At 31.0% G+C, this 14,729-nt stretch overlaps 1 protein-coding gene across 7 annotated transcripts in view; it reads right to left on the reverse strand.

Annotated features, from left to right (window-relative positions):
- Positions 1–14,729, reverse strand: part of LOC107449700 (zinc finger protein rotund) — a 558,914-nt gene that overhangs the window by 313,077 nt on the left and 231,108 nt on the right. For 3 of the 7 annotated variants that reach the window (XM_071187671.1, XM_043043922.2, XM_021147833.3), the window contains exon 1: positions 1,689–2,577. The exons of the other annotated variants lie outside the window; for them this stretch is intronic. In XM_071187671.1, the coding sequence (XP_071043772.1) occupies positions 1,689–2,000 (312 nt within the window). In that variant the 5' untranslated portion in view covers positions 2,001–2,577. Of the gene's footprint in view, positions 1–1,688; positions 2,578–14,729 lie in introns of those variants that run through there. 7 annotated transcript variants of the gene reach the window in all.

Below are 14,729 nucleotides of genomic sequence, written 5' to 3' on the forward strand. Positions count from 1 at the left end.
AAAAGTAATTGCGAGAAACATTTTATTTCGTACAACGGTCAGAAAGCTAGATTTATTTTATCTAACCTCAAAAAAATTGTAAAATCGTCTCAGCAACGAACCAAAGCCAAACTGCGTAAAAACATGAAAACTGGTAAAAATCTAGTTTCACAAAGAAGTTTAAACAAATCAACAGGAAAGATTTATTTTATTTTACATTGAAACATTTAAGCACATGTCTTAGAAAGTTCTCAATTTGAAAACCAGAGATCCTATGTTCTCCCAATAAGTTGATTTAGTAAAAAGGAGTTAAAAGTATCTGCGATGTGTAGTAAGAACCCGTGACTTCGATCTCTGAACATAAACCCTGACGATCGTTAGCGTGAAAGGGGTATTGGGGGACAGGTCGAGCGTAGACCCCCGTAATACGATCAGTTACCAGGATTGATGGTAAAGGGTGCGGGGGATCAATCAGGTGGTAAGAGGGGGGGGGAGTGAATGATCTCGCCAAATGCTAATCAGGTGAATCGGGAAAAGCAGAGAAGAATCGGATTTTTAAACAACTACGCGTTACTTAGCTTGCTTTTTCTGACAATAGTGATGCTGATATATTACCTTCGTAAAGAATTTTAGAAGAAAAAATTGTTAGCTCTGCAATTGGGGGTTTATATTTAAATTGCAAAATATTATGAGCGCTTTAGCCTTTAGGTTGTGTGAATAAGAAATCATTTGCATGACGTTTTTTAGCAACTTACTTTCAATTCAATTCGATGTAATTTTGTGAGTTGGTATTTTCAGAAAGAGAAATATTTGGGCGTAAAAATAATAAAATTACTGTTGAGAAATATTTTAAGGTTAAAATTTTAAAAAAATTTCTTTATTGTTGATTATAAATTATGTGTTTATTTTATTTATTTTTTTAAGAAGTAAATTTACGTTTGTAAATTGCATAAGTTTTTTTTAATTAGTTTAAGTTATTAAATCAAATATAAAGATAAAGAAAAACTGTGATTTTTAAATTATTCGACCTCCTAACACGCTGTAAAATGCTTTAAAAAACTTTTAAGCTGAATTAATCTTAATATCTTAAAAGTTACATACAGAATTTTTGTTTTATTCCATAATATTTAACTTTGGATTAAATCTAGAGATTAATTAAATTGAGAGTTATAATTTGATTTAGGGTTTTGTCTCCTAGCTTGTAATTAAGTTGAATTGCATGGAAATGCAAAAAGCAAAATAAATTTTTTATAGCAAATTAAAATTATTAAATGTAAACTACATCCAGATGAATATCACTCTATTTAAAAGTATCTACTCTATCACTCTATTTAAAAGTTTAAAAAAATCTTGAATGAGAGGAAGGGATTTGCATAGTAAAAAATTGTTTTTTCAGAACAATGCAAAATATGGATATTATTTGCGGCATAAAATGCAAAAGAAATTTAATTTTGAAGATGCATTAATTATTCATAAAGAGGAAAAGCATGCAAAACACAAGTTTTAAGCTTTGTTGTGGAGGCATTTTGAACTTCTTTATTTAGAGTTGAACATAACTTAAAATTTATCAAGGGTATAATTTAAATTGTTTCTGGGAACCTAGGACGGTATCTTTTGATGTCGGATGGGAAAAGTGAGGTTTAGGACTTGAGGTAAGAAGTCTGGTGAAATGAAAGGTAAAAGTAGGGTGTATAAAAAGTTATATTTACCGAATACATGCCGGGAGTGGATCCTCCAAGCATCCCGAGACGGGGCAAGGAATCCACTTTTTTGCTGGCTGGCAAATAGCAGTGTTGGGATCCACAGAAACCGCCACCGCCGCCGGACGAGACGGCGGGGCCGCCGCCGCTGCCGGAGGCCGGGGACGCCGTCGTCAGGGCGCCGGACGGTTCCTCCTCTTTGATAGAGTGAGGGGGCGATGAAGAGTGAGGTGAGAACTGTCGGAATGTCACATGGGGTGATCCCCCCTGTGGGTGGTGATGATGATGTTGCTGATGATGATATTCGAGGCAGGACTGCATCCGACGGCCGATGACACGGCCGTCCGGAAAGTCGTTAACAGTTCGGTTGGCAGTCCGTTAACAAACAACAAACAATATAAGTAAATAGAAATAAAAAGAAAAAATAAAAGCACGTGTCTAGTAAGTGGTCAAGAAAGAATGATATCAGCAAGAGCGAGTCGGCAACGTGGGCCGCAGCGAATGTATTAGAGGAGGCGGCCGGATCGCTGTTGTTGCTGTTATGAGTAACGTGATGTGAAGTGAAAGCGATCGGCACAGCGCTCTCCAAAAGAACGGCCCTCCCGCAAGCATTTCGTACCGAGCGAGTGATTAGAAAGACAGCGTCTGCGCTCTCTCTCCAAAGTCTCCGCCCGCTTGCTTCCGAGCATATTTGAACAGCGCTTCGCACTTCTGTACCACCAGACTCCAATTGGACGCTCAAGATACACACATTCGTCCTCCCCACTGCCGGACACTCACAAGAAAATCGGAGAGTTTTTTTTCTTTCTTACTCGGGAGGGGGAATCATTACTTTTTGAAACTTTCGGAAGGGGGGAAACGCCAATGTTTAGAAAGCAATATAAAGCAATAATCGAATTTGTTTCTGTAACCGATTTAATAAAAATATCTTTTACACAGTTGAAAAAGTTGAGGGGATGTTTTTACTAAGTATCGATTAATCATTGAGTTAAAAATGATGAATGGTTTTATTAAATATTCAAGAAATAAATATAATTATGTATAAAGAATAAAATATAGTAAAAAAAATTTTTTTCTTTGTATTAAAGAAAAGCAATAGTCGTAGTAATGGATAAAAAAATCGGGACAACAGCACAGAGAAAGAAAAAAAGAAAACACATTTAAAATATAAATCTAGTAATTTTCTTTTTGAATTGAATATATAATAATTTTAAACATGGATGAAAATTACAGTTCAAATAAATTTCGAACAAATAGATAAAATAATAACAATTCAAAGTGTAAAAAACATTAGTTTTAAAATTTTCGGTATGATTGATCAATCTTTATTGCATTTTGAAATTAATTTATGTAAAATACGATATGAACTATAAAAAAAAGCTCATTTTTATCGTCTAAATAAAGTTTCTAGGGAAATAATAACGATTCGAGCCACCTGATTAATTATTTATAAATTTACTAAATAGATTTTTCAAAGCTAAATATGCTGTAAAAAAATTGAAAACGGAAATAAAGTTTAAAAATTAAACGCTCTCAGAGGATAAATTTGTTTCAAGAACTTTCTGCGCACTGAAGAACTTTAAACTGTTGAAATTTTTAATATTAATTTAATAGTGGAAACATCAGTTTGTTATATTTTCCGGCAAAAAAATAAAAATTGAAACTATCAAACCGAAATCGTTAAAAGTGCGTAAAATACAATTTTTCTCATCACTTTAAAATATTTAAATATCACAATTTAAAATTTTTTAAATTTATTTATATGATTGAACTTTCTAATTCACATCGATTTTGACTGACTCTTTTGTATCTATTGAACATTTCTTTTCATAAGCTATGAAAACAAGCACTTTCAAAATGGAGATTCTAGAGTTTTTCATTAAATTTAGACGTATATCGATGGCAATAATTACAAATTTAATGATCTTTTTCTTTTTTAATATTTAAAATGAGTAACTACTCTGACAAATTTCGAAGAAAAAAATTTTACAAGAGATAATGCAACTGGCGTAAAAAACTATTAAACAATTATTTTTCAAAGAAAGTTTTATTTATCTATAGATCATTTGATTAATTAATTCTGCTTCAGTTGCATTTTTAAGAGAAACTTATTCAGAATCAATTGTTTAATTACTCAGACTATTAAATTATTCAGCTTTCCCATTTTTTTTCTGTTTTCCAAAAATACAAAAAGAAATAAACTCTCACCTGAACATATTTTTTTACCTAGTCAAAGATACATATTTTATTACATATCTTAGTATACGCAATCGAACTTCTTCATAAACCTTTCCCTTTCAATATAATTAATCCCTTTTAGAAGTGTTCACCTCCCAACACACTAATGGAATTTTATAAGTAGATTTGTCCAAAATTTTGGATCCAATGTTATTCCAATTGCATTGAATCATTTCCCGCAAATGATTTTGACTTATGATATTTAAACTATCTCTGCTTCATTTGTCTATATGATTCACCTCACGCTATGTGTATTTTGCAAAATATGATTCAGTAGTCGAAATTCAGATCTAAAATATTTGTTTTTTAACAACGTGCTAAAAAAATATATATTTTAATCCATTTTTACAATTGGTTACTAATGTTATAGAATTACATGGAGAGTATGGAATGAATTGTGAAACATGGAGTTATAAAAATGAATCGAAACAGTTTTACAAGCAGAAGCTACGTAAATTTTGCTCTGTCACTGAAATAACGTATTTTGAATGATTTTGTTAAATATATATATATATGGCGAAATAATTAAATGATTAAAATTTTTATAGATACTATTATTGCCTACACTTTGATAAAATAGACCCCCTAAAGGAAGGTAAAAAATTTTTAAGTCGAAATTATTCGTATTTGTGTTATATTTGCAAAAAAATGCATTACTGCAGTTTTTCTGACTGAAGTAAAGACAAGTGTTTAAGGTTTACTCGACAAAGCATCACGAGAAGTTATATCACGAATGCAAATAAATATCTACATACACTTATTGTATAGCGTTTCAAAACAATATAATAGCTACATATTTGCTTTCAAGCAAGATACCAACTATACTGTGAAAAATTTCGCAAAATTGAAAAAAAAAATTTGTTAAAATAGCTTTAAAAAAATGATAGTCGAATTTGAAAACCCATGTATTCCAAATTGAAAATGCATGGACCCATTTTTGAGCAAAAAGCAGTCTCAAAGGAGGGAGAAATTTGAGAGAGATGTTCGTTGGTCAACCACAGGATTCGACCCAAGAACCACCGGGATCATAGCAGGATGCTCTGACCACCATAGTTGTACATACCTATCAAAGAAGAGTTAGGAAGCTTTAGATAGTGGCCACCGCAATGATACATCATGACACACATTCCATTGGATTACGAGTTAAGATATGCGAAATAAACAAAAAGTGGAGTTAAAATTACCTATATCTTAACTAAGCTATGGGACCACCCTATTTTCCAAATTGCAAACCTATGTACCACTGACGATATGACAATGCGGCAGCCACTATACAAAGCCTTCTAACTTTCCACGTATTGGGATTCAAATTAAAGTTAATTCATATTATTTTTAAAAAAAAATTATCAACTAATGTTATTGAGTCGTGATGGTTCAGGGGATAGAGCGTTCGCCTTCCAATGAGGTGAACCGGGTTCGACTCCCAGCGATGGCTGATCGATAGAAATTCCGTATCCGGCCTGCACCAACCACAGTGCTGATGTAAAATATCATCAGTGGTAGACGGATCATGGGTTAGAGTCCCCTTGCCAGCAGGGAGGCTTTAGTGGTTTTCTCCACCATGTAATGTAAATGCAGGTTAGTTCCATCAAAAATTCCTAAACGAAGGCAAATTTCTCTCAAAACTTAATTCAGGAGTTCCCTTGTCTTTTGGATTGGGTTCAAAATTACATGGCTACGGAATTGAACATTACTAGTCGTAAACTCAAAAAATTGGATCGGCTGTTCAACGATGGTTATAAAATAAGACTAATTTTATTGTTTTACTGGGATTAGAAATAAATGGGGATAGAAAGAAAAACAATATTTTCGAAATTTACCTATTTATTAAGACGTATTTTAATTAAAAATCTGAAAGATTAATTTTCAAAGTCAATAAGTGAGAAGGTTATAAACATGTTTTAAGAATTAGTGAACTGAAATTTAACAGTTGATAAGACTACTCAAATAAAATTTAAAAACTATATGCGTCGCTTGTCGTGATATCGTGAGTATAGGGGAAAAAATAGATGTAAATGTTTTACGAGTTTTCTGAATTATGATGGCTAGAAAATTGCTAAGTTACTTTTTATACTACTATGAATGCTAGGTGAAAATGAAAATATGCTGCTTCACCAAACTCTTATATGATAGACATTTTCTATATAAGTATTTAAAACTATACTTCAAATTCGAAAGACTCAAAAACTTCTTTAAAACAACACGAGTGTCACGGCTTGAAAATATTTCACAAAATTAAAAAAAAACATATGTGATAATCCTAGGAAGATCAGATTTTTTTCAACGATGACATTTTTACATCAAACAGTTCTTTGATCCTGTTTCCAGATATAAATACCTTTCAAGTTCAAGAACTTCCACTAAATTACAACACAATACACAGAATAATCCTATTGTCTCTCCTGTAAAAAATTCTCGTTTAATTACGGTATAAAATATCGGCACTTTGAGTGCATCATCCGTAAAATTCATTTTATCGCAAAATCTATTTTTACTGTAAAATATTATACCATAATTTTTACAGAAATATTTATTAAATGGAGTGATTAAGTGATTTTACAGAAATTGTTATCGTAAAAGTTACGGCAGATTATATATTCGGTTTCGTAACACGTTCCGGTAAAAATAGATTTTATGGTAAAATATACCGGCACCCTGAGTGACGACACTTTTTACCGTAATTTAATCCAGAATTTTTAACAGTGTTTAGGGAATTCGTGCTCTGAAAAAGAACGTTTTCCTGAATAGTTCAGTAAATATGGCTTATCATTTTATTGCCCAGACCACGCGCAAGATAAAACAACAGGCAAAATGAAGAAGATATACGAATCATAATTAATTAGTCCCAAATCAGTAATTTCACGTTTAGAAAATCGAATCAATATTGAAGCATAATATCAGTACCTTGAGCCATAATGCAAAATTGCCGCAACCTCAAAAAGATGAAGCTTTTTTTCTTTCAAATTAAATCAAATACCTTGGTCCATATTACAATGCAAATGCACAGCACACCCAAATTGTAAAATTGAACTTATTTTTCGATCAAGTTGAACCGAATTATCAAATAATAAAGTGCGACAAGAAGTTCAGTTTAGGAACAGATTAAGATTGCCCCAAATATGAATAATATTATAATTGATCCAAAACATCTAACTCCGTATTCCTGATCCAAAAAATCAAACAATGAAAATTTGAACATTATTTTTGTAGAAAAAATTTCATAATAGTGTTATACGTATTACGTATGAGTCATGTTCAATTTGTTACAATATTGAACAATGCAAATATGAACATTATTTTTGTAGAAAAAATTTCATAATAGTGTTATACATAATACGTATGAGTCATGTTCAATTTGTTACAATGTTGAACAATGCAAATATGAACATTATTTTTGCAGAAAAAAATTCATAATAGTGTTATACATATTACGTATGAGTCATGTTCAATTTGTTACAGTATTGAACAATGCAAATATGAACATTATTTTTGTAGAAAAAATTTCATAATAGTGTTATACATATTACGTATAAGTCATGTTCAATTTGTTACAATATTGAATGAGGAATCTATTTTACCGATGCCACCTCCACAAATTTAATTGAGCAGACGGAAGAACAAATATGTTGCAGTAAGTTGTATGTTTGCTGCATGGAGCAGAGATTAAAGACAAACAACAATTCTAATAAATTATATTGTCTTTTGCCTCATTGCAAGAAAGAACTTTTTTTGACGCAAAGAAAGAAGTGTGACATAAGATTGGGAGTCAGTTTGTGTGTGCAAAAGGCTCAGGAATTCACCCTATTTTTCTAAGGGGTATTCCACATATTATCACTTCTTTACATTTATTCCAATATTTTATACACTGAGAATTGTATTGTCTCAAATTTTTTTTTTATTTCTAATCCTTGATGTTTTCCTATCGATTTATTAAAATTTTTGTTAGTTTTTTTATATTTTAAGAAGTTGAAACATTCTTGGGAAAAAATTTATTGTTTTAGAAAGGATTTTACATAGTTTTAATTTCGCTGCAAAAATTTTGTAAAACTTAATTTCACATTTTTTTTAGAAAAAAAAAACTTTCTGAATATGTATTTTTGCAACAAATGCTGTTAGTAACTTTCAATAAATCAATAATTTATAAAAAGTAAGAATTAAAGATGCTTTTTTTAAAAATTTCCAATTATATAGCTAGGGATCGGTCACAATAACGCCTAAAATTGTAACTAGTGCCCAGTATTAGTAAAATGTAACATAACAGCAAAAAGCTATTCCGATTCATTAACTTGTTTTCGTCTAGAAAATTTTCTTTTCATAAATAGATCTATATAACCATATAAAATTATATATAGAAGCGGCTAAAACGTTTTCCAGGAAATGCACAATGCACAGAATAAATAAAACATTCTAAATAACATTTAATATAATTCTAAGATTCAATTTTATCGGTTAGATTAGATAGACCTTGAATAAACTAATTTGTGCAGACGCTACTTTAAGATGCAAAAGCATACACGAAATAAGTTTTCTTCTTGAATTAATGTATACCTATTATCGATGTATTGTTATTTTGTCCCTCAAAATACAGGGCTCGTCACAATCGAGTAAATATATTTAGTGCGTCAAAGTATGAATTTGTAGATATAAAGGCATCCTGATTAAGAAAAATTAAATTTTCGACTCTTGATATCTTAATTTAAAGAACATCACTGATTAGCCAGCCTAATTGAACGACTTGAATCTTCAAGATTGCACCTTGTAAAAACCAAATCATTAAACTAAAAGTTATTCATTGCACAAACATTTTTATAAAAATCTGTTTAACGTTGAATTATAATATGGAGCAAATTCGATACAACGTTAATGAGATTTTAAATTGCACCATAATCCCTTACAATGCGAAACAGTACTGTGAATTCAGGTTTAAGCAGTACTATAATTGGGTTACGATAATAAAGTTGCAACAAATATGAAAGGTGACACTATGAAAAATATATGGTCAAAACTACCAGAATATGGTAAAATGTGCCTTGTTTCTAGCTTAGTGGGAAAGCCAAAAAGCACGGTAAGTTTCACCAAAGCTTTTTGGTAAAGATTTTGATACAATTAGTGATAAAGTATTGCATAATATGTGTTCAAATTTGGAAAATGTGATAAAATTTGGTAATTTTATCATGATACCTTAGCGCATGGCTTAAAATCCACTTATTCGGTTACATTTACTTTTCAGTTATATATTTTTTTGTGTGGTAATAGGAACTAAAATTTGGAAAACCAGAATCTCTGGAAAATTTTTACTATATGAACAAAAAAAAATTACGAAATTAATAGTTTAAATACCGTATAGTTTGTTTTAATTACTAGAAATGTCCTCAGCATATAGTCCTGCACCTATACTAGAAATTTTTTCTTCGTGTATGGTTTATATCACTTCAAAAGTTCTAACAGTAACCTTTCTTATCAATAAGTAGTCGATATAAATTTATTTATTCAATCTGTTAAATAAAATATGAATATTTATTTTTAGCAAATTGCCCTTAATGTAATAAAAATCACTATATATGCCTTTCCCTCATTGCGGAGTGTGCTTGGCGTATTGATTTCGAAAGGCCTGATGGACTGCGGCCACAGGATGCTTTCTTGGTTCACACCTGAGCCTTCTCTTTCGCCCCCTTCAACTCGAAAAAAAAAGAAAAAAAACGAGGGGTACGAATCTGTTTTCTTTACGGGTGCTTTATCCATCCTACAACGACATTTGATTTCTCTTTCTTGTAACATCCAGCGTGATTATTTTCAACTATCTCCGACTGATGAACCGTTTCTGATTGGAGGTGTTTTAAAATCGAAACAACTTATTTTCTTTAGAAAAAGATATTTTTTACTTCCCTTCCACTAACACCGAATTATTTATTGATTTTTTTTTTCAACTTTAGAAAACGTAGTTTTCACTCCGAAAACAAATTGCGCACGGTAAGTCATTTAATAAATTTAAATAAGAAAAATTAAGAAATTATAATAAATTTTGTTTTTAAATGTTGGGTAAAATAGAGTAATGAATTATATGAATCACTTTTTATCAATTCCAAAGCTTCAGTTTGTAGAAGACTTTTTTCAAATGCTAATCAATTTTTTCACAGCATATACGCAGAGAAAAAAAAAGTTTAGTCAAAACTACCATAATATGGAAAAATTTACCGCGTTTTTGACTCTATGGAAACACCAAAAAGCACGTTATTTTTTACCGAACCACTTATGTAATGATTTTGAAAAAAATTAACAATAAAATATGGTTTCATAAAATGCTATAAATTTGGTAAATAATATAAAATGTTATAGACAACCACAATAAATAGCAACACTTTACACATAATTCCAAATCAATTTGCTTTCCCCACGAAAGCGAATTATTTCAAAATTTTTGGAGGTGAGGTTAACTTTGGTGGTTGTTAAAAAATTCTAGGTTTCAGGACTTTTTCTATGTTTTCAGTTTAATGCCAAGTAACTTACTTCAAATATAATGTACCAAGTAAAATCATTTGAAGTACATTTCAATCACAATAACGATACTCAACAGCATCAACAATACTTCCAAGTAAATTAAAACTTTTCCTTACAAAATGACAATACTTTGCACGGAATTCCTAATCAATTGTTTCTCACAGAAAAGCAAATTATTTTAAGGTTTTTGTGTGTTAACCTTGCTTGATGATTCAAATGAGAGGTTTAAGATTTTTACTACAAAGAAATAATCTTTTAACCACAATAACTTCAACAATACTTCCAAGTAAATGAAACATTTCGTAGACAACAACTTTAAATGGCAACACGTAACTCATAATTCAAAGTCAATTGTTTTTTCCATAAAAGCAAAGTATTTCTAAATTTTTAGAGATGGGGTTAACTTTGGCAATTTAAATTCTCGATTTAAGGACTTTTTCTATAAAACAAATAATTTACTTCAAGTATAATACCAAGTGAAAAACACTTCAACAATAATTTAACCACAACAGCATTTTTTCAATGCTTCAACTACAACTTCAACAATTCTTCCGAGTAAATCAAACATTTTGTAGACTATCATTTTAAATGGCAACATTTTACACAAAATTCCGAATCAATTGTTTCTCCCACAAAAGCAAATTATTTTAAAGCTTTTTGATGCGTGTTTAACTTTCGTGGTTGATTCAAATTCTAGATTCAAGAACTTTTTCTATAAGGCCCTAAACTTACTTCCGAGTATGTTAAAAGTAAAAAAATTAGATTCATTTTTATTCCTAGAAAGCTTGCTTGTAGTATTGAAGCAAAACATGAAGCAAAAAAGTGTGTAGCAGACACCTATAATCTAGTTGAATAAATTTTACCACAAGCAAAACAACTTAGAACAGGTAGGAAAAGGGGAAAAAACAAGAACTTTATAAATATATTGCAGGATCGGATGTTTTGCTTGGCTTATTTAAGCTACTTCCAGTATAAAAACTTCAGCTACTTTAGAAGAAGAAGAAAAAAAAAAAAAAGGAAGAAAAAGTGTTGGATAAGATAATGTCGACGTTTTCGGTAGAAGAGTAAAGTCAGATAACTAGCATAACAAGCATGTATGAAAGCAAGAAAGAAAAAAAATACTGTACTCAATGTCGTTAGGCCGACATTTACAAGTAGGTAATTGTACGAGTAGGCCGTGAATTTAAAGTGGGAATATTTGAAAATACCGATTACAGTAAAACATTTTCCCCCCATAAGATAACAGGGGGAAGTATATCTTTAATACATGGGGGTTCTGTCAACTGATTGATGATTTCGTAAGAAATGTTAGTGTGAAGCGGCACTTGAAAAATGATTAAGTCGACAAAAAAAAAAAATCCCACGGCGTTTTAAGTTGTGAAGTTCTAAGCATTGTGGACAAAAAATTTTCAGAAAGTATTTCCTTTCTTTTCATAAAATTATGGATGCAAGTTTTTTTCTCCTCTTTTTAACACAATTTTCCCGTGAATAGAAGAAATTACCGGGGTAATTTTTAAAGCTAAAACGAAGTTTTCTATATATTAAGAACTTTAAAGTGAGAAAAAAAAATTGCGCTCCTAACTCAGTAAAATTGGAATTTATTTTTAGAAGAAAACACTTGCTCTGTGTTGGTGAGTATTTCACCAAACTGTTATGATTTCTAAGTAACATTTGCAGATATTTGATAGAAAGGGTATTTTTTAAATACATTAATGGCTCATTAATGTTTATAGAAATATTCATTAATAATAAGTATTTCACTAAACAATAATACCCATATGTATATCTTCAAGGTACTGTCTGTCTAATAAAAGAACTCCATTCACTTTCTGAAAATGTGTAGTACTAGAAAGAAATCTTGCATTTAAAAGAGGAAAGCCATTTTTACTTCCCTAGTCGAACCAAGTCAAACACTATCCTAAGTTTTACCCCACACTCCTACTTAAAATAGTTTAATCTTTTAACCGTAGTCAAGGGTAGAGTTCCGGACTACTGGCGAGGGGAGAAACGTTCTTTGGTTAGGTAGATAGTATACTTTCTAGACCAGGTACTTGATGGATGCTGTTATATATCTTGATACCAAAGAAGCATGGAGAGATTTTAGACAGTACTACGAGTAAGAATTAAAGATTAACGTTGATAACATGGATAAGACAATTAACTGAAATTTTCTATGTCATTGTCTTCGACAGAATGAAACAAACACAATAGTTATAAGAGCAGGCTATATTGCTGGAAACTCTGATACTCACTGGACTACAACATTTTGAACTGGAATTGTCATGGCAGCAAATGACCAAGAAAGCAAAGCAAAACACATGGTGGTCGAACGATATATATCTATCAGTTAGAACACGGAGCCTCGGCCCGGAGAGGCCGGGTTTCAACATCGTGATATACGTGCTAGTAAATTCTATGGAATCGATCGAAAGTCCTGTGGTCGGTCACTGAGCAGCAGTATCAGGGGTGCAAAAAATCTGAAGAAAATTTCCTTCCTCCTTAAATCTGCCTAAAGTGAGGAATTGGCCTCACGAATAAGCGGTGTTGTCCTCTATCCGTGAGGCTATGAGCTAAGTTTTTCACCTCAATGGTGCTCTTTTGCCAAACGAAAGGTACTTCTTCCTGACTTATTTCGCAAAGCCAATGGCTGGCAAGCTTGGTATGTCCAAGTGTCATTCGAAACAAAAATTCGGATGGTAAACCTATGAAATTTTCAAAATGTATTAAAGAATAAGAAACTATTTATCAAATCAACAAGTTAAGTTTATAAAAAAAGACAATGAAGCAAATGTTAAACAATGCTTTCTTGGGGAGACAATATTATGCTGTTTAAGTAAGTCGTTAAAAAAAATATATTTCTTTTATAATTTTACAAAAATTACTTAATACGTATTATAAATGCAAAATTTTTTCTTCATAAAAATACTTTTATGTCATACGAGATGAGTTAAGATTTAGAAGACAAGCAAAATGAAGACTATTTTCTTGAAGGAAAAGAAAACCAGTACATAACAGAAAATTAATTCCTTTTCATATGTATATTTTCTAGATTAAATATTTACACAAGAATTGGTAAGTTTTCTAAACATTCGACAATTTTCTCACTGTTTAATTGAAATTTTCTATAACTCATTGAAATTTTGTTACGTTTAGTAAAATAAGCAACTAAAATTTCAAATATGAATAAATATTTAGGAAATTGAAAATATACAAGTTAAATTACTCCAACTTTTCGAAGCGTTTCAACTGACAGACATAACAATAGATAATTCAATTCATTTTTCGAAATTAAATCAAGCGATCAATATCGTCACTTGATTAAATGGTAATGAAGTGCACATGCCTATGCATGGTTAAATATACAAATCTATTGTTGAAATTTAAGTTATTTGGTTGATTGTTGTATGATTAACTTTGTCTGGAAGAAATTCTTTATGCTAAACACTTTATTGAAGTTATGTTTAAAAATAAACAACTTTCTATAGATGGTAGAAATGGAATATATATATATATATATTGCAATTTATTTAATTGTTATTTCAGCATTTTCAGCCAATACAGTAAAATGACCATAAAATTATATTCAAACTGTTAAGAGAGAGAAAAAACGTTTATTGATTGTTTTTACCTAGTACTGTTTAACAACCAGAATTCTATCCGCGTCAAACTAAACTTTCCTTAAGAAGCTATTTAGTTCATAGCGGCTGGGTACATACTGTAGCTGAAAGGGCTAATCGGTCACTCTCATGACCTGCTGAACAGGGGTTCGAATCCAAGGGTTGACACCACAATATTTCTTCTCTTCCTTTAATACACTTGTACAGTTTCTAGTGTCCTACGCTCTTCATTCCGAGACCCAGGGCTATAGTACAAAACTCTGTGAGTGGCTCAGCACTCACAGAGCTCTAATAACTGTTTAAATTTTATTTTTATGGTTAAGAAACTATACAAATTGTAAATGGTAGCAAAACTACACAGTTTTGTATTCACGGTATTTTAACCGTAACAGTTGTAAACAGTTTTAAAACCGTAAAAGTTCAGAATATTGCTGAGCATAAACTTTATATTTAATGAGATGGTGAGAATGCTGCCAGTTAGTTCACTAAATTCTAATTCTAATATATATATATATTATATATATATATATATATATGTAAAGTCAAACTCCGCTATAGTGAACACGGTTTATAGTGAACTCCCGGATATAGTGAACGAAATGTTCGGTCCCGTGCCTTGCTATGCACGTATAATGTTATTTTTTGTGGATATAGTGAACCACAAAAGTGAGGAAGTTGGATATAATGAACTTTTTTC

Source organism: Parasteatoda tepidariorum, chromosome X1 (genome assembly GCF_043381705.1).
Source record: "Parasteatoda tepidariorum isolate YZ-2023 chromosome X1, CAS_Ptep_4.0, whole genome shotgun sequence".
In the NCBI taxonomy this organism is placed as follows: Eukaryota; Metazoa; Arthropoda; class Arachnida; order Araneae; family Theridiidae; genus Parasteatoda; species Parasteatoda tepidariorum.